Source organism: Neophocaena asiaeorientalis, unplaced genomic scaffold (assembly GCF_003031525.2).
Source record: "Neophocaena asiaeorientalis asiaeorientalis breed wild unplaced genomic scaffold, Neophocaena_asiaeorientalis_V1.1 scaffold196, whole genome shotgun sequence".
NCBI classification, from domain to species: Eukaryota; Metazoa; Chordata; class Mammalia; order Artiodactyla; family Phocoenidae; genus Neophocaena; species Neophocaena asiaeorientalis.
Window position 1 is genome coordinate 1,491,389 of NW_020173929.1, and position 21,492 is coordinate 1,512,880.

The following is a 21,492-nucleotide window of genomic DNA, read 5'->3' on the forward strand; positions in this document are numbered from 1 at the left end:
TCCGCCTGCCGATGCAGGGGACACGGGTTCGTGCCCAAAAGTATATGCCCAAATCCTTGGGTGTGTGTTTCACTTTATTCTGTAGTTAAGGGAACATTTCGAGGAACTGTTTTGAGAAGCACTGCCTTATGTAAATGATTGACAAGTAGTATAAAAGTTACTATTTTAAAGAGCATACTCAGCTTCCCTGGTGGTGCAGTGGTTAGGAATCCGCCTACCAATGCAGGAGACACGAGTTCGAGCCCTGGTCCGGGAGGACCCCACATGCCGCAGAGTAACTGGGCTCGTGTGCTACAACTACTGAGCCTGCGCTCTAGAGTCCACGAGCCACAACTACTGAGCCTGCGAGCAACAACTACTGAAGCCCGCGCACCTAGAGCCCGTGCTTCACAACAAGAGAAGCCACCACAATGAAAAGCCTGCACACTGCAACACAGAGTAGCCCCCAGTCGCCACAACTAGAGAAAACCCGCGCACAGCAACAAAGGCCCAACAGCCAAAAATAAATAAAAATAAAATAAATAAATTTGGGAAAAAAAAACTTTAAAAAAAAATCATGCTAAGGAAAAACATACTTATAACAATAAAATAGCTGCCACCTCTGTGCCAGGAACTATTAGCAATGCTGTAAGATGTGCTTTGTTATCTCCAATATACAGATGATATAACAGACTAAATGAATTTTCCAGGTCCATACAGTCAGTAAATGGAAGAGCTGAAATCCAAACTCAGGTTTATCTGGTTCTAGAATCTGTATTCCTGCCTTCCTCCTTTTTTTTTTTTTTTTTTTTTTTAAATAATTAATTGTTTGGCTGCGTTGGGTCTTTGTTGCTGCATGCGGGCTTTTCTCTAGTTGCAGTGAGCGGGGGCTACCCTTCGTTGCGCTGCACGGGCTTCTCATTGCAGTGGCTTGTCTTTGTTGCGGAGCACACCTGTGCAGGCTTCAGTAGTTGTGGCACGTGGCCTCAGTAGTTGTGGCTCGCAGGCTCAGTAGTTCTGGTGCACGGGCTTAGTCGCTCCATGGCATGTGGGATCTTCCTAGACCAGGACTTGAACCCGTGTTCCCTGCATTGGCAGGAGGATTCTTAACCACTGCACCACCAGGGAAGCCCCTGCCTACCTCTTTTGTATGAATAGAGTGGTGCTTTATGAGTAAAACCTTGTTTTGTGATGTACTTTTCAGCTTCTCTCCAGATTTGAGACTACCTTTTTAACTACTAGAGTAATATGAAACAGCTGGTATCCCAAATACTCTATCAGCATAAATTTCTGCTAAAACATTTGCAAAGAATTCTCATTTCGTTATACAAGGAAATTAGCATAATGGAAAATCATTGTTAGAGTCAAAACATTAGAGATGTGGCTAATCCTAGTAAGGTTTTACACTCTATTCCCCCAATTCAGAGTTCTTTGCAATTACTGTTATATTCCCTCCTATGTTCCTAGAGCAAACATTTTATAATCTCTGTTATAAAACATGAATCTAGAACTAGTTTCTTCCAGACAACAGTTATTATCTCATTTTTAGTTAAAAATCACCACCATCAACCTGATCCTTACAAATAGGTCTTTGAAGTTCTCCCTTTACCATCCCCATTGCCTCCTCATCTGTGAGAACTCATCATCTCTTGCTTGGACTATTGCAACAGACTTCTCATTAGAATCCTTCCCATCAGTCTCTACACCAGTCCGTCCTCCGCATTGTCATCATACTTTATAAAAAAGGAAAACCAATTGTTACTTCTCTGCTTTGAAATGCTTCTTGTTGCTCCATGGGAAAAAATTATAATGTGTAAAAATTCTCCCTTTCCATGTTTCACTCTTGCTCCACCCTTTCCACTTTCCCTCTTCTGTGACAACTGAATTTCTCATTGTTCCTTGGACCTGTGAGCCCCTGTCACAATTGTGCTCCTTTTGGGCAGGTTTTTTTCTACCTAGGCCTTCCTCTTGATTTTTTAGCCCAGCGGACACTTAGTTATCTTTGAAGACCATCTTCAAAGTCACTTTGTGGAAGTTACTCCTGGCAGAATTAGTGCTCATATCCTCTAAATTCCCACAGCCCTTAAATATTTCTGAAGGGCAGAAGTTTTAAATTGCAGCAAGGTCTAGTTTATCCAATTTTCCTTTTATGATTTGCGCTTTTTGTATCCTAAGAAATCTTCGCCTAGCCCATAGTCACAAAAATTTTCTCCTGTTTTCTTCTAGGAATTTTAGAATTTTGCATTTTACATTTAAGTCTAGGGTCCCTTTTGATTTTTTTTTTTTTTTTTTGGTATAAGATATGTGGTATGGGTTGAAGTTAATTTTTTTGCACATAGAAGTCCAGCTTTTCCAACACATTTGTTGAAAAGACAGTCCTTTCTCCACTGAGTGCTTTTTGCACCTTTGTCAAAAATTAATTGTGTGAGTTCATATTTGTGTGAATCTATTTCTGGACTCTCAATTCTGTCACATTGATCTATGTGTTTATGCTTTCACCAGTACCACACTGTCTTAATTGCTATAGCTTTACAGTAAATCTTGAATGAAATAAGGCAGTGTGAGTCTTCCAAATTTGTTCTTTTTCAAAATTGTTTTGCCTATTCTAGTTCCTTTCCATTTGCATTTAAATGTTCAAGTCAGCTGTTGGTATCTACAAAAAAATCCTTCTGGGATTTTGATTTCCTTGAATCTGTGGCAATTTGAGGAACACTAAACTGTTAACAATTGAGCCTTAATTCATGCACACATTTGATTTCTCTCACTAGTCTTGTGTAGTCTTTGGCATATAGATCCTGCTTTGTTAGATTTATTCCTAAGTTTTTTGGGGTGCTATTTATTGTAAGTGACACTTTCTAAAATTTTCAGATTCCAATTATGCATTAGTAGATTATAAAAATAGTTATTTTTTATACGTTGATCTTAAATCCGCACATTTATTTATTTATAATAAATCTGCACATTTATTATAAAATAAAATCTGATTTATTTTAAGACTTTTTTAATGGGAATTCCCTGGTGGTCTAGTGGTTGGGACTCCACAATTCCACTGCAGGGGGCACAGTTTTGATCCCTGGTTGGGAAACTAGGATCCCGTAAGCCATGTGGCACGGCCAAAAAAAAAAATGGTTTTTAAAAATTAGATTCCATAGGATTTTCTATGTAGAAAATGATGTCATCTGCAAATAAGGATAGTTTTATTTCTTCTTTTCCAGTCTAATGCTTTTTCATACCTGTCTTAATATACAGGACTTCCTATACAATGTTTAATAAGAGTGCTGAGTGTGGACATCCTGAACATGTTCTTGATCTTTGGGAGAAAGAAATCAGTCTTTCACCATTAACTATGATGTTCACTGTAGGTTTTTGTAGATGCCTTTTTTTATTGCATTAAAGAAGTTCCTTATATTTTATAGTTTGCCAACAGTTTTTATAATGAACGGAGGTTGAATTTTGTCAAATGCCTTTTCTTCATCTATTTAAATGATCATGTAGTTTTCTTCTGTAGTCTGTCAGTATGGTGAATTACATTGATTGATTGTTAAATATATCTGTGGCCTTGCATTCTCAGGATAAACTCCACTGACTGATATATTATCTCATTTATACATTGATGGATTCAGTTTTCTAATTTTTTTGTATCTGTGTTCACAATGAATATTAGTCTGTAGTATTCTTTTTGCAATGCCTTTGTCTGGTTTTGGTATCTGGTTATTGCTGACCTCATAAGTGAGTTGGGGAGTATTCCCTTCTTCTCTATTTTCTGCAAGAGATTGGGTAGTATTGTTTCTTCCCCAAATGTTTGGTTGAATTTGCTAGTGAAACCATCTGGACCTGGAGTTTTCTATGAATTAAATTTCTCTGACAGAACTATTCAACTAGTCTGTTTCTTCTTGACTGTGTTTTGTATCTTTGAAGGAATTGGTCCATTTCATTAAGTTGTCAAATTTATGAATATAGAGTTGTTAGTAGCATTTCCTCATTATCTTTTTAATTTCTGTAGGTCTTGTAGTGATTCCCGCTCTTACAGTCTTTTTTTAAAAAATAAAATATGGCCTATTTTTTTAAAAAAATTATTTATTTTTGGCTGCACTGGGTCTTTGTTGGTGCACATGGGCTTTCTCTAGTTGCAGCGAGTTGGGGGCTACTCTTCACTGCGGTGCGTGGGCTTCTCATTGCAGTGGCTTCTTGTGCTATGGAGCACAGGCTCTAGGTATGCGGGCTTCGGTAGTTGTGGCACGCAGGCTCAGTAGTTGTAGCACATGGGTCCCACTCTTACAGTCTTGATGTTGGTCATTTGTGTCTTCTCTCTTCATCTTCGTTAGTCTGGATAGAAGTTTTATTAATTTTATTGATCTCTTCAGAAGACCAGCTTTTAGTTTCATCGATTTTTCTCCTTTGTTGACAATTTCACTGATTTCTGCTATTTTCATTAATTCCTTTTTCTGTTTGATTTTGGTTTATTATGTGCTAGTATTTTTTTTTTCTAGTTTCATATGGTAGAAGCCTAAATTGCTGATTTCAGACCTCTATTCTTTTCTGCTTTAAGCATTTAATGTTACAAACTTCTCTCTAAGCCCTGCTTTAGCTATATCCCACAGATTTTATTTTTATTATTTGTTTTTATTTTCTTTTCTTCTAAAAGTTTTAAAAATTCCATTTGGTGCTTTCTTTTTGATCTATGAGTTATTTAGAATCATATTTTAAGATATTCAAATATTTGGGAATTTTCCAGACATCTGTCCTTTATTGATTTCTACTTTGTGTAATTTCAATTCTTTTAAATTTTTAAGGTTAGCTTTATAGCCCAGAATATGGTTGATCTTGATAAATGTTCCAGTGCACTTTAAAAGAATGTGTATTCTGCTGTTGTGTGGATTGTTGTATAAATGTCAATTAGATCAAGTTGGTTGTTAGTGCTGTTCAGATTCTTCTCCTTGCTGGTTATCTGTTTACTTGTTCTGTCAATTACTGCGAGAGGATTTCCAAAGCTTCCAAGTATGCTTGTAGATTTGTCTGTTTTGCTTTTTATTTCTATCTGTTATTGCTTTGTGTGTTTTGACCTCTGTTTTTAGATATGTACACAGTTAGGATTGTTAAGTCTTAGCGAATTGACCCTTTTATCAGTATATAATATCCTTCTTTTTCCTTGGTAATAATCTTTATTCTGAAGTCTACTTTGTCTGTTATCAATGTAGCCACTCCAGGTTTCTTTTGATGAATTGCATGTATATCTTTTTCCATCCTTTACCTTTAACCTATCTGTGACGTTATATTTAATGTGGGTATTTTGTAGACAGTATATAGTTCAGTTTTGTCTTTTTTAAAAAAACTCTAATCTCATAATCTCTCTTTCAGCTAGAATGTTTAGACCATTTACATTTAATGTAATTATTGATACAGTTCAATCTTCCATTTTATCGTTTTCTGTTTCCCCCCTTTTTTGTTCCTGTCTCCTCTTTCCTATCTTTAAAAAAAAAATTATTTGAACTTTTTTACTATTTTATTTTTAAATTTATCTCTTTTTTTTTTGGCTGTATCCTTTTGTATTATGTTTTTAGTTGACATAGTGATTACAATCCACTTAGTTAATATTTTTGCTACTTAAAATGTAAAAACCTGAATACCATAGAGATCTCTTTACCCTTTGCCTTTATGTTATATATATTTGTCCTATATATTACCTCTACATATATTGAAAACCCTGATAGAGAAGTAATTTTTGCTTTCAACAGTCATATATATTCTAAATAACTTAACAGGAGCAGAATAGTCTATTGTATTTACCCAGATATTTATAATTGCTGTTGCACTTCCTTTATTCCTGATGTTCCAGGTTTCCCTCTGGTATCATTTCCTTTCAACACAAAGAAGTTTTCCATTTTTAAGACTTTTTCTTTGATTTTCAGGATTGTAATTATTTGTCTGGATAAGGTTTATCCTGTTTGGAGTTCATTGAGCTTTTTGAATCTATAAAATGTATCTCTTTTTCCAAATTAGAGAAGTTTGGGGACGTTATTTTTTTCTGCACCAATCTCTCTCCTATGGGACTCCAATGACATAAATGTAAAATATTTTTATATTGTTACTCAGGTTCCTGAGGTTCTGTTTCTTTCTTTTTCAATCTTTTTTCCCCCTCTGTTCTTCAGATTGTATAATTTCTATTGGTCTGTCTTCAAGTTCATTGACTTTTTTGCCTTCTCAATTCTGCTACTGAGCCTATCCAGTGAATTTTTTATTTCAGATATTTTTTTCAATTCTAAAATTTACATTTGGTTCTTTTTTCTAGTTCCAATGTCTCTGCTGAGAACTTACATATTTCCATTCATTTCAAAAGTATGTTCACCTTACCCCAGGGAGCCATGATTATGATAGCTGCCTTCAAGTCTTTGATAATTTTAACATCTGAGTCACCTTAGAGTGGCATCTGCCACTTATCTTTTCTCTTTGAAGATTGGTCACATTTTCCTCATTCTTAATATATTGAGCAGTCTTGGATTATATCCTGGACATTTTGAGTACAATACTGTAAGACTCTGGGTTCTATTAAAATCCTCTGCAGAATGTTGATTTGTTTTGTTTTAGCAGGCAGTCAGACCATAAGTTCTGTCTCATCTTTGAGTGATGGTCTGAAGTTAGTTCAGTTTTCAAAGCCTTTGCTCTGGTGCTTTGGATCTGTCAGAGCAGTTAGTCTGGAACTTGGGTGGATGGTAGACTGTTATAGTTTAGATCTCAAAGACTTTGCTATACTACTTTGGGTATATTCTGCATATGTGCAGTTTAGGCATGAAACTAAGATTTGTGTAGGTTCATGCACAGAATTAGAGAATACCACTCTCCAGTTCTCTCTTCCCTGGGAATTTCCCTACATGCCCAGCTCTCAGGGTTCCCTTTCCCAGACATTTGGCTAGAAAGCTGGAATTTTCCTTGGATTTTTTTTTAGCTGCTTATGCTTTAACACAATTCTGTACAACTAGGACTGCCCTTGGGGCAGCACACTGAGAGAAGAGAAGAAAGGACAGGGAATCCTCCTACATGTTTTTCCCCAACTTTATTGAGATATAATTGACATACAACATTTTCTACTCTCTTCATGCCATAGGAGCCCATGCCCCATCCAGGTGCCTGTGGTACGCCAAAAAGACAGGTCTTCTGTTCGGGTTTAAGATGTCAGGTTTACTGCCTTTGCGTTGCAGCTCTGTGACTTGGGTTGCCCTTGGGGCAGGGCTGGGAGAGAGAGAGAGAAGAAAAAAGAAATGACAGTGGCCCCCCACATTCTTACTTTGCATGGGGCTCCTTTCCCCACTCCTCTGTCCAGAAAGACAGATTTTCTTGGAGTTTTTGTTGTCTGTGTCCTGTGTAGTTCTGCATAAGGGCCACCCTCTAGTTAATGCTAAGTGATAAGAGAGGAAGGAAAGTGAGGAAACATCTCTACATAAAGATTATTTCAGTTTGGGCTTCCCTCCCCAGTCTGCCTGCAGTTACTAACTTTGCAGAGTCTTCAGGTAGTTGCATTTTATGTTTTGTACAGAGTTTTTATTTGTAATAAGTAGGTCTAGTGGACTTAACTTCATCTTGGTTGGCACCAGAAGCTTTTCATGAATTTTTAAAAATTTGTCTTACAGGTTACAGTAGTTATTTCTGATGCTCAAACTGTCCTGTAATGGGCCGGTAGGAGCCCCTTCAATGTTTTGAGATTTTGATTGTGATTACATTGAATTCATAAATTAATTTTAAGGGAGAATTGTTATCTTTACAATATTGTCTTCTCATCCACTTATGGAATGTAGTGTTTTTCTACTTATTCAGATCTTATTTTATGTCTTTTAATATCTTATCAATTTTTTCCACATAGATATTCTATATTATAGTATCTAAAAAATACTAGTTTTACTAGTATTTTAAATATAATTTTCTCCATAGTGTTCTCTCATTGGTTACTGATAATATACGGCAATGATTGATTTCTGTGTCTCCATCATGTGTTTGGCATTTTTGTTGAATTTCTATTTTAACAGTTTTTCCACCTGATGCTTTTGCACTCTTAAGTAGATGATTATATATTCTAAAAATAATGGTAATTTATCTGTTTCTTTTTTTTTTTTTTTTGGTAACTTATCTTATTGGCTCAGGCCTCTGTTGTTTAATAGTAGCAATGATAGCAAGCATCCTGGCCTCCTTCTTGATATTTAGTAAAATATGTAGTGTTTGACTATGAAATATATTTGTCAGTTTCTAGTATACCATACTCTTTAAGAAGATATCCTTATGTTTTGAAGTTCTGAAGATTATTTTAAAATTAACAAAGAGCATTGAATTTTGTCAGATGCCTTTTTGAGCTGGTTCTGGTAAATCTGCTTTCTTTTACCCCCACATTCATCTATTACTTGATTTCTTAATGCTAAACCTCTTTTTAATTTTTATTTTATTTTATTTTATTTTATTTTATTTTTTTTTGTGGTACGTGGGCCTCTCACTGTTGTGGCCTCTCCTGTTGCGGAGCACAGGCTCCGGACACACAGGCTCCGGACACACAGGCTCAGCGGCCATGGCTCATGGGCCCAGCCGCTCCGCGGCATGTGGGATCTTCCCCGGACCGGGGCACGAACCCGTGTCCCCTGCATTGGCAGGCGGGCTCTCAACCACTGCGCCACCAGGGAAGCCCTAAACCTCTTTTTAAAAATTTCTACCATGAACTCTGCTTGGTCATGATGAATTGCTTTAGTCCACTGTAAGATTTAAGTTGCTAGTATTTTATTTGGGATTTTTACACCTAGATTCATAAATGAAGTGAATGTATCGTATTTTTTGTCTTAATCTTGTTCATTTTTGTATTCAGGAATATGCTGACCTTACAAATTGAATTAGGAAAGTTTTTATATTTGTTTAAATTTTAAAAAGCTTATTATATATAATTGAGATTTCTAAGAATATATCTGGAACTCTCTAGTTTTTTCCTGATAGTTTGATCTATCTGGGCCAATTCAAGAATGGCATATTTTCTAGTAAAATCATCTCTTTCATTTAGATTTTAAAATTTGTTGTTATAAAGTTGTACATACTATTACCTTATAAGTTTGTAGTCTCCTCTGTTTCTGTAGGTATGTTCTTTCTTGTTCCAGCTGATTATTTGAATCTTTTTCCTTATCAATCTATGGAAGACTTGCCTATTTAATTGTTCTTTTCAAAGAACCAATGTACTTTTTTTTTTTTAATCATCATTTTTTACTCACTTTTTCTTAATTTCTGCTTTTATCAGTTCTTTTTCCCTATCTTCCCTGGGTTGAATATTCTCTTTCTGGCTAGTTTGTTATTTCTTTGCTGTCTAATGAATGGCATTAAAGTTGTATGTTTCCTTTTTTTTTTTCACTACACTCTGGCTCTATTCCTCTGGTTTCAATTTTTAATGCTCTCACTGTCCTTTCTAAATGGTTTGTCGTTTCATTTGATTTCCTTTTAACCCAAGAGTTATTAAGAATAGTGGGGTCTTGCCTGTTTCCCAGTAGATTTTTGGTTTTTTGGTTGTTTTTGGTATTCCTTTAATCCTAACTTATGGCCCTGTTGTATTGTGGTCAAAGGAATATGAATTAAGTAATGTCTACATTTTGAAATTTGTGGAAATTTTGTTACTAGCTTGGTAAATGGTCAATTTTTATAAATATCCCATGAGTACCAAGTGCTAATAGGTTTTATTTGTAATATTGTTCAAGTCCTTTATATCTTTTTATTCTTTGTGTAATGTAATAAATGATATTAGGTTATTTAACAAAATGTATATGTACATGTTGCAAGTAAATGATAGGTCTGGAATTTGCCTTAAACTATCCCAGCAAATATAAAAGAGGTGACAGAAAGATAAATTTATCAAAATGTTTGTGGTTGTTACAGTTGGGTTATGGTATGTGAGGGTTTGTATAGTCTTACATATGTTTTAAATCTTTAATAAAAAGGTTTTTTAAAATCCTCCCTATCCTTATTTGTTTCTAGATTGCTTCATCTGTTGATTACTGAAAAGGGTGTGTTGAAGTATCCAACTATGTTTTATTGTTTTTCTAATACTGTGTAGTTGTTTTGAACCCATGTAATTGGGTGTTTGAAATTTTACTACAGTTAAATTTCCTTTTATCATAATAAAATCTCTTTTTCACATTTAATTTCCCATTTTGGTTTTTAATATTGCCATACTAATCTTATTGTTAGCATTTTTAGTATATTTTCCATATCTCTTCTTTCAGAATATTTTTTTCTTGTGAGATATAACTCAGATATAGAAATATGATACACATAAGAAAAACACACAGAAAATTCCCATAAATCTGAAAATGCAAATATTAGTTAAGACGTATTCCCTGACCACAATGCAGTAATTTCATAAAAAAATAGCAGAAAGGAAAAAAGAGACAAATAAAAGTAAGTTTTTCTTTGTAAAACTTCTAAATAACTTCTGCTAACTTCTAAATAACTCATGGCTTTAAAAGGAAACCAAAGCTGAAATGACAACTCACTTAGGACAGTGGAGCATCATATTTTGGAACCAAGGGGATGTGCCAGGAATGTGTGGGGCAAAGAAGAAAATTTATGGTGTTAAATGCTACTCATTAGAAAGCAAGAAAGTTCAAAAGTAAATTGAGTGTTAAAGTAAATCCAGCTCATAATCTGTAGAACTGTCTGAGTTGGATGGTAATCACCTCCTTGCTTTTCTTTTGTAAATTTTACCACCTGTGTATGTATCCCTGTACTTTTGTTTGGCCCATTTTAAAACTTCTTATAAAGAGCATCATACAGTATTGATAAGTTTTTCCTTCCGCTAATTTGGAAGCTATTCTTTTTATAAAATATTTCCTTAACTTTTTATTATGGAAATTTCAAACATAAAGTTACAAAGGTTGGTATAATTAAACCGATCTATGAATCACTCAGTTTCAGTAATCATCAATACATGGTCAGTCTTATTTCATTCTTATCTTTACCTACCCTCTCACCCCCTCCCCCCCCCGATGATTTTGATGAAATATTTCTGTTCTTTACCTGGACATAATAGGGATTACAATATGCATTTTCACTTTCTCAAAATCCATTAGTATCTTACTCTCCCGAATAACGTAAAGACTCTGAGCACTAAAACTCCATTTTACCCCCTCCTAACTTTAATGTTACCATGTATTTTAATATTTGCGTTTTTTTCTTTCTGGCCACGCCACGTGGCTTGTGGGATCTTAGTTCCCCAACCAGGAATCAAACCCTGTCTCCCGGCAGTAGAGGTGCGGAGTCCTAACCACTGGACCACCAGGGAATTCCCCCACGTATTTTAATTCTATCCTATTTTCTAATACTCAACAAGAAATAGTGTATTAAATAGTCAGTGTTTGCTTAGGTTTATTTATATATTTACCATATTGCCCTCCATTCTTTCTTGCACCTCACATCTCCTTGGGATGACAAGCTTATGACTAAAGCACGTCCCTTGCAGTTTCTTTTTCTGAGGGTCTGCTGGTGGCCGTACCTCTGTTTTTGTTCATAGATAGCTATGTGATTTGTTTTGCCATGTAACTTAGAGTGCATTTTCAAAATTCAGTGACATTGCTATAATAAAATCCCTTTTATTTCTTCATTCATCCATTATTTATAAGAACAATGTTTCCCAGTTCCTTTATCAATAAAAATGAAGGACAGAAATAAAATTGGTTGTAAAACCTATCTCAATAAGTAATATTCACCCATGAGTCCATAAACGAGTAAGTTTTAAATGCCACATCCACTCAAAAGAAGCATTCGTTTTACATTTACATTTGTTTTACATTAAGTTTGAAAAAATATTAATTTAGATCTACGGTATTATGTGTTATAAGTATTATAATGTTAGAAGTGTTTAATATATAGAGCCTTCTGGTCACAAGACATAAAAAATTGATTTCCATTTATATACATTTTTGAGGCAGAAAGTATGATGTATAGTTATAGTAGCATAAAAATATATTACATTAGGATAAAATTCTGTAATCTAATCTTGAATGATTAGATTATTTTCCCATTGTTATTGAGATATGATTGATGTACAAACTGTGTAAGTTCAAGATATACCGCACAGTGACTTGATAATTAGATTATTCATTTGTATTTCCTCAACAGGCCTCCCTTTGATTGGGAGGAGTCATATAAATGTATGAGGATAGTTTTAATTTGGGATACAGATCAGGTAGGCTGGCTGGTGACAGCTATTAGACCACCCCCCTCAGCCCCTCCTCCCCACTAATTAGCTAGAATAAGGGAGAGATGTACTCTAGTTGCCAAGCACTGTAGTTCACTCATTTCCCTTGCCTATCTGCTTTTCCATTTTCTTTTGTGTTTCATAGGTCTGGATTTGTGTTGGGCTCTGCTTTGATTCCCTCTCAACCCCTCCTGTAGGCAGATAGAGTTCACTTTCTTCAGGGAACAGTTTTTACATTTTGGCCTGTGATCAAGCCACCCCTGCTGCCTACAGCTCAACATAAGCAAGGGGATCACTGCCCTTCCTGTTTTATTTACTTATTATTGTATATGTTATTATTTTAGTTCATCAGCACTACTCAAAATTACTGCTGCAGTGCTGCATGTTCTTTATATTTGTTTCTCAGCCTGGAGCTTCTCTATCAGCTCTAGGCTTCAAAGTCCTTTTTTAACAGCTTTGTTAAATTATAATTCACATATCATAACATCCACCCATTTAAAGTGTACAATTCACTGGGTTTGTAGAGTTGTATAACCATGACCACAATCTAATTTTAGAATATTTTCATTATCCAAAAAGAAACCCATTATTAGTCAGTCTCCACACCCACGCTCACACCCAATGATAGGCAACCACTAATCTATCTTCACTATAGATTTGCCCTTTTTTGGACATTTCATGTAAAAGAAATCATACAATATTTGACCTTTTGTGACTAGCTTCTTTCATTTAATGTAATGTTTTCAGTGTTTATTCATGGTGTAGCATATATCAGTACTTCATTCCTTTTTATTCCCTAATAATGTGGATATACCACATTTTGTGTATCCATTCATCAGCTGATGGACATTTGGGTTTTTTCCACTTTTTGGCCATTAGGAATAATGCTGCTGTCAACATTCATATACAGGTATTTGTGTAGATTTATTTATTTATTTATTTAGAAAGTGGAATTTAGAAGTGGAATTCCTTGGTTATATGCTTAACATTTTGAGGAATGGCCGAACTATTTTCCATAGTGGCTGTACCATTTTACATTCTCTCCAGCAAGGTACAAGGGTTCTAGTTTCTCCTCACGCCTGCTAGCATGTTATTGCCTGTATTTTTTGTAGCCATCCTAATAGCTGTGAGATTGCAATTATCTACTGAAGTTGCATTGAGCTAATGACTTATAGTGTTGAATGGCCTTTCATGTGCTTATTGACAATTTTTATGTCTTCTTTGGACAAATAGGTCCTTGCTCACTTTTTTTTTTTTTTAATAAATTTTATTTATTTATTTAGGCTGTGTTGGGTCTTCGTTGCTGCATGCAGGCTATCTCTAGTTGCGGTGAGTGGGGGCTACTCTTCGTTGCGGTGCATGGCTTCTCATTGCGGTGGCTTCTCATTGTGGAGCACGGGCTCTAGGCCCACGGGCTTCAGTAGCTGTGGCACGTGGGCTCAGTAGTTTTGGCACACGGGCCCTAGAGCACAGGCTCAGTAGCTGTGGCGCACGGGCTTAGTTGCTCCGCAGCATGTGGGATCTTCCCGGACCAGGGTTCAAACTCGTGTCCCCTGCATTGGCAGGTGGGTTCTTAACCACTGCGCCACCAGGGAAGCCCTTGCTCACTTTTTAAATTGGGTTATTTGTCTTTTTTATCATTGAGGTGTAAGAGTTCTTTATATATCCTGGATACAAATCTCTAGCAAGTACATGATTTGTAAACAGTGTTTCCCATTCTGTAGGTTATCTTTCCACTTTTGTGATGGCATCAATTGCAGCACAAGTTTTAAATTTTGATGAAGTCCAGCTTATTTTTTTCTTTTGTTACATGTAGGGTCATGAAAATTTATACCTGTTTTTCTTCTAAGAGTTTCATGATTTTAACTTTCACATTTATGTCTATAATCCACTTTCAGTTAATTTTTGTATATGGTGTGAGGTAGACATCCAACTTTATTCTTCATTCCTTTCTAGTTGTCCCAGCACCATTTGTTAAAAAGCTTTTTCATTTTTCCCCCATTGAATGGTTTTGGCACCCTTGTTGAAAATCATTTCACCATAAATACAGAGTTTATTTCTGGACTTTAATTCTACTCTTTTGATCTATATGTCAATCCTTACGCCACCATCACACTGTCTTAATTACTAAAGCTTTGTGGTAAAGTTTTGAAATTTCTGAAATGTGAGTCTTCCAACTTTATTTGCAGGATTTCTTTTGGCTATTCTGGCTCTCTTGCATTTCCATATGAATTTTAGGAATAGTTTGTCAGCTTCTGCCAAAAATGCAGCTAGGATTTTTATAGGGATTATGCCGATTCTTTTTTTTTTTTTTTTTGGCTGCACCACACAGCGTATAGAATCTTAGTTCCCTGGCCAGGGATCAAACCCACACCCCCTACAGTGGGGGTGGAAGCGTGGAGTCTTAACCACTGGACCGACAGGGTAGTCCTTGATTCTTTTAATCAATTTGGGAGTTTGCCATCTTTACAATGTTGACATTTCCTATCCGTGAGCACAGGATGTTTCTCCACTTATTTAGACCTTTAATTCTTTCAACAATGTTTATAGGTCTCAGAATATAAACTTTGTACTTCTTTCATTAAATTTATTCCTAAATAGTTTCTTTTTGATGATATTATAAATGGAATTTTGTTCTAAATTTGTTTTTGGATGGCTCATTGAAAGCATTTCGAAATACAATTGATTTTTATATATTTATCTTATGCCCTGCAAACTTGCTAAATTTATTTATTCTAATAGTTTTTTAGTGGATTCCTTAGGATTTTCTGTATACAAGATCATTTCATCTGCAGATACAGTTTTATTTCTTCAGACATCCTTCTTAGGGGGAAGCATCTCATTTTTTACCGTTAAGTATGATGTTAACTGTGGGTTTTTTGTAGATGGCCTTTATCAGGTTGAAGAAGTTCCCTTCTATTTTTAGGTTCTTGAGTGTTTTTATCATGAAAGTGTTTAAATTCATGATACTGAATTTTGCCAAATGCTTTTTCTGTACCTATTCTGATGATCCTGTGGTTTTGTCCTTTATTATATTAATATGGTGATTGATTGATTTTCAGCTGTTAAAACCAAGCATGCATTCCTAGGATAAAAGCCACTTGGTTATGATGTATAATTCTTTTCAGTGTTGGTATATTTGCTCATATTTTGCTGAAGGTTTTTGTGTTTGTATTCATAAGGGATACTGGTCTGTAGTTTTTTCATGATATTTTTGTCTGGTTTAGGTATTGGAATAATACTGGCCTTGAATGAGTTGGGAAGTGTTTCCTCTTATTTCTTAGAGTTTATAATGGATTGGTATTAATTCTTACTTAACTGTTGATAGAACCCGTGTGTACCCATTTGGGTCTGTGCTTATCTTTGTGGGATGTTCTTAATTTCTTTTATTCCCTTGTTATTGGTCTCTTCAGATGTTCTCTTTCTCCTTGAGTTCTTTTGGTAGTTTGTGTCTTTCTAGGAATTTGTCCATTTCATCTAAGTTATTTGTTAGCATACAGTTTTTCATAACATTACTTTATAATCCTTTTTATTTCGGTAGCTTCTACTGGTATTTCAAAGTATTTGGGAGGTGCTGTTTTTGTTTTCCACGTCCAATCAGCTTTTCTTCTAGGAATTCACAGTTTCAGTTGGCTGACCCTTCCTTGTCTTGCATCACTTTTTTGTCTCTATTCTTTTAAAAATATTTTTGTGCTAAATACTTAAGTGGAAGTAGGGGTGAGTTTAGGTCGATGGAGGTTCTGTCTAATTGTCATCCAGATGTAATTCTCACCACTTTGGTTCTTGGAAGTTAACCATTCTTTAATTTCATTGTTTCAAACAATTTGATGGCAAAAATAATAAGGTCTTTCTTTGTAAACTGTTCAGATTTTACTCAAAGCAAGTAAATGTTTAATAATTTGTATTACTAATGTGCATTTGCTTGATCTAGTTTCAGAAGCCCTACAGGTGGCAACTACTAGTCCAACTGCCAATACTACTGGTACTGCTACTACTTCCTCCACCACTGTGGGCGCAGTTAAGCAAGAACCTCTCTACTCTACTTCATCTGCAGTAAATATCCTGGAAAATATAAACTCTGCAGAACCCCCAAAGTCCATCGAACATGATGGTCTTCCTTCAGACCAGTTTGCAAAAGGACAGGACACTGTTGCCATAGAAGGTTTTACAGATGAGGAGAACACAGAAAGTGGAGGAGAAGGCCAATACAGAGAGCGTGATGAATTTGTGGTAAAGATAGAAGACATAGAGACTTTTAAGGTGATGTGAATGTTCACAGGTATAAAGGTCATAGCTTAATGGGCGTGCCCTATGGTAGCCTTCATGATGACTTTTAATACCATGCATCTAGCCTGAATTGTGAAAAGTTATATTTTTATAATTCTGTTGTCATAATTGTTAAATAATGAAATCAAACTAGAGATGTCAGGTATTTTGAAAAGGAAAATAGCTTAAAATAATTTTAACTCATCTCTGAGTTTTGTGTATTTCTGACTGGTCAGTATATTGCATTTAGCTACTAGTAATTAGAGCAGTTTTGAAATGTTAATTTTTTTAAAAGCTTCCAAGTCATTTGTATTATTAGAAGTTTGGAGAAAATGGTTATTTATGTAACTTAAAAGTTTAAAGAAAATAACAGGAATACAATGTAAAAGTAGAATTAGACTTTTTTCAAATTGCAGAATGTTATAATTTCATATAAGAAATTTTTAGCAGTGTTTAAGAAAACTTATTTTGGGGTTTTTGTTTGCTTGCTTTTGATTTTATTTTTTAATTGGGGTGGAGAGAAATGGTATTAAAAATACAATGAAGAACATAATATTTAAATTATCCATATTCCTTCCATTCACAAGTAACTATTGTTAATATTTTAGCATATTTGTTTCTGGTCTTTTTGAATACATACATACTGTTATAAAATTGCATAAATAATGTATGACAATATCATTAGTGGAAAACTTTCCAATAGCTAGACAAAAGGGTAATGGGTTACAACTGCATGTTTTTGCTCCCTGTTTCTGGAAGAATTTAAGCAGAGATTGAATAGCCCACTTAAAAGGATTACTGCAAAAGTTCAGCTAGGTAAAAGATAAAAGGTTGAGCTAGGTAGGTCTTTAAGATTCCTTTCAGCTCTAAGATTCTATAAATCTAGAATATGTTGCTAGTTTCTATAAATGTTGTTAATATTTCTTATTACAGGAGGCTTTAAAAGCAGGAAAAGAACCCCCAGCTATTTGGAAAGTACAAAAAGCTTTATTACAGAAGTTTGTTCCTGAAATTCGAGATGGGCAAAGAGAATTTGCTGCTACAAATAGTGTAAGTAAAATGCTTGTTTACATTAACCTTCCTATTTTTTGACAGTGATCCTGGGTAAAATACAGAATGATGTAAATTTAAATGTATTGTTTAATGTATGTATATTGAGCATTTCTGAGATAAAATATTAAAATTGAACTACAGAGTATATGATACTGATTTTAAAATAAAATTAATGTCTAAATACCAGCTACTTAAATTGCTTAACTTTTTATTTTTTAAATAAAGGAAAGGAATTAGTGTTAGTCTGTGAAGAATTCAGATGGACTCAGAGACTCTTATATTGATTGTTCTGCCAGAGTCAGATATCCTGATTTACCAAGAAGACTTACAGAATTATTTTCTACCTAAGTAGTTGTTTCCTAGCACTGAGTAAGTGAGCATCTGATGATCAGCCAAATAAGATTGCATCTATATATGGACTTGCAGTTAAGAGTGAGGCTGGAATCAGTTTTACTGAGGGTACAATTAGCCTGACCAGAGCTGCATTTTGAAAAACTTGAAGGATGGCTCTGTGACAGTCTATCAAGACAACAAAGTAATATTTTATGTACAGAATGTACAATTATGTAATTCAAAGTGTTTCTTTCCTTAGTACCTTGGATATTTTGGAGATGCAAAGAGTAAATACAAAAGGATATATGTGAAGTTCATTGAAAACACTAACAAAAAGGAGTATGTCAGAGTGTGTTCCAAAAAGCCACGAAATAAGCCTTCACAAACTATCAGGTATTTATTATTTTATGTAATATGTTTGTAGTAATTATTGGAAGGCTTATTATTGGCAATGTCTTGTACAAAGAATTACATAAATTAAAGAGGCTGATTTTTTTTTTTCCATTATGTACAAGTCTGAAAATTCAGTGCCTGATGTAATAAGTGATTCTTTTTGAAGTAATGAGACAGGAACTGTAAAGCCCATGGCTATCATGGTGGGATGGGTACCCTTTTCTTCCGAGTCCTTTTGGTGTCACCCTACTATAGTGAAAAAAATTGGATTTACAGTCTAAAGGTTTGAATCCATCTTTTTGTGACCTAGATTTAGATAACCTTTCTAGGGACTTCCCTGGTGGTCCAATGGTTAAGACTCCATGCTTCCACTGCAGAGGGCCCAGGTTCGATCCCTGGTTGGGGAACTAAGATCCCACGTGCAGTGTGGCCAAAAACAAAGAAGAAAGAAAAAAAAGATAACCTTTCTAAGCCCTCTTTTTTATCCATAAATAAAGTGAAAATAATAACAGAATGTCAAATTTTAAATGAAAAAAATTGAGCCTGTACATTACAAGTACAGTAGAATTGTCATCATGTATCAATGTGACTCTGGGTTGTCTGGAGCGTGAATTTGGAAAACAGATGACCTAGCCACATTCCCTTTGATCTCTGTGGGAAAGGGGGTGTGAACCTTGATATTCTCAATCTAGTGCTAGGAAGATCTAGTTTAATGAAGATTCCAACGTATTGGACACAGCCCACCTTATTTTTATGATGTAATTTTATCCACTCCCTCAAATCTCCAGAACTAGTGTATAGCAAATCTTAATGAGGGGCTCTAGAACAGGTGCAGTTGGGATTCCACATCAAAACCTGGCACCACCAGAGCCTGTGAGAGTTTCTGACATGACTATAAGTCCATTGATCATCTGCCGTGTACAGCCTCATAGTCAGGAAAATGAATTTACAAAGGGAAAGGAAGAGTAGAGGGAGAGAGAGAAATAGGGATGGAATTAATATAGTCCCTTATTAACTGAATATTGAATGTCAGTGGTTAAAGAGTATATTACAAGAGACTTTTGGAGGAATCACCATTGGAGATGTGTAGGACTTAGACTTTATTCTGGAGATACTGGTGAGGTAAATAAACTTTTCTTCACCAGTGTTTCTCGGGTTTTTGTCTAATTTATTTTATTTTATTTATTTTTGGCTGCATCACACGGCATGTGGGATCTTAGTTCTCTGACCAGGGATGGAACCCACACCCCCACCTACAGTGGAAGCGCAGAGTCTTAACCACTGGACCGCCGGGGAAATCCCTCGTCTAATTTATTTTAATTTGACAAGATGTCAGTGTATTAATGAAGTCTGTCTGTAACATTGCAGAACTGTTCAGGCTAAGCCAAGTAGTAGCAGTAAAACTTCTGATGCCCCAACACCAAAAACTACAACGACAAAAGCCCCTTCCATGAAACCCAAAGTTAAACAGCTAAAAGTAAAGGCTGAGCCACCACCAAAGAAAAGGAAGAAATGGAAAGAAGAATTTTCATCATCCCAATCTGACTCATCTCCCGAGATCCACTCTAGTAGTAGTGATGATGAGGGTGAGTTCTCCATGAAATGAATACCTTGATAACTTTAGATTATGTACATTAATGGGGAGGAGCAGTGCTGCTGACAATTCAAAATGTATTTACTTTTACTTAATTAGGGAATTTAGCTACCTAATTAAGTTCTGCTTAGGCATATATTTGCCCATGACTGAGCTAGATAACTGTGCCTTAGTTTCTCTTTTATAAAGTGAAAAGGTTGAAATAGATAGCAGTTATCATACTTTTTGACCTTAGAACCCTTCTACGCTGTTAAAAACTGTTGAAGACACCAAAGAGCATTTATGTAGGCTATATGTATTGAAATTTACTTCATTACAACTTAAACCTGAGATAGCTGTAAAACACAGAATATACCAGGAAACATTCCATCAGCCATCAAACTTGTTGTGTAATATATGCAAGAAATTTCTAGCAGTTCAGTAGTCTAGAGCAGAAGTAGGCAAACTACTGCTAGTGGGCCAAATCTGATCTGCAGCCTATTCTTGTAAATAAAGTTTTATTGGAACACTGGGATTCATTTACATATTTTCATACAGTTACTTTCCCATTACAGTGACAGATGTGAGTAGTTACTACAGAGAGTATATGACCATTAAAGCCCCAAATATTTACCATCTGGCCCTTTACAGAAAACGTTTGCTGACCCTTCTTCTTCTAGAGCATACAGTTGAAGGTAGTCAGGAAAAGACGAAAGGATGATGGAAGGCTGCATATGCCATGCTAAAGCTAAAAAGCCTGGGATCCTGTAAGCAAAGGGGAGTCCTTGGAGGGATTTAAGTAAGGAAGCAACATGGTAAAATCTGAATTTGAATTACGTGACATCACAGTTCAGGTATAAACTGAAAGTCTGAACCTAAGTTTTGGCAGCAGGGATGGAGGAGAGGGGACACATTTGAGAAATTCAGGATGTAATCTTGGCAGAACTTGAATGATGAATCGGGTGTTGGGGGAACTGTTGAGGTTGATGTCCAGGATGGTTTCTGACATTTTAAGTATCACTGCTAGGGAGCTGATCTTAGAGATTACTTGGATAGAAACAGAATTATAATAAAAACTCTTGGGGGCTTCCCTGGTGGTGCAGTGGTTGAGAGTCCGCCTGCCGATGCAGGGTCCACGGGTTCGTGCCCTGGTCCGGGAAGATCCCACATGCAGAGGAGCGGCTGGGCCCGTGAGCCATGGCCGCTGAGCCTGCACGCCCGGAGCCTGTGCCCCGCAACGGGAGAGGCCACAACAGTGAGAGGCCCACGTACCACAAAAAAAAAAAAACAAAAAAAAAACAAAAAAAACTCTTCAGTACAGAAGTTTACTTTAAATGTATTGTTTTTAAAAGCTACTTTTTAAACTGTTGTTTAGAAGTAGGCACGTTGGAATTTATAAAGAAATTTAGTGCTTTGAGTATGTGTGGAAGGCATTATACGTAATTTCGCAGTTAGCATTTCTGCCTACTGTTTAGAGAAGTTTGGGTTCTGAATTTGCACTCAGTTATTTATACAGCTTCCTCAAATGACAATTAAGGTGAAAATTTTCTTTCATTGGTAACTTGAGTTACCACTAGGTGTCACTAACAGGCAAGCATTTTTAGTGCTTCTTAAAAAGAAGGCAAATATTGATAATAAACATAGATTTATAGGCTGGTGATTTTCAAGCTATTTGTTTCAAGACTTC

General features: G+C 35.6%; 1 protein-coding gene across 2 annotated transcripts in view; it reads left to right on the forward strand.

The window, feature by feature from the left end:
• The window catches only part of QSER1 (glutamine and serine rich 1), a 76,703-nt gene that overhangs the window by 38,973 nt on the left and 16,238 nt on the right, over positions 1–21,492 (forward strand). The window contains exons 5-8 of one of the 2 annotated variants that reach the window (XM_024752598.1): positions 16,119–16,447; positions 17,387–17,503; positions 18,099–18,232; positions 19,601–19,818. In XM_024752598.1, the coding sequence (XP_024608366.1) occupies positions 16,119–16,447; positions 17,387–17,503; positions 18,099–18,232; positions 19,601–19,818 (798 nt within the window). The remainder of the gene's footprint in view (positions 1–16,118; positions 16,448–17,386; positions 17,504–18,098; positions 18,233–19,600; positions 19,819–21,492) is intronic. The other variant, XM_024752599.1, reaches the window with a different exon arrangement.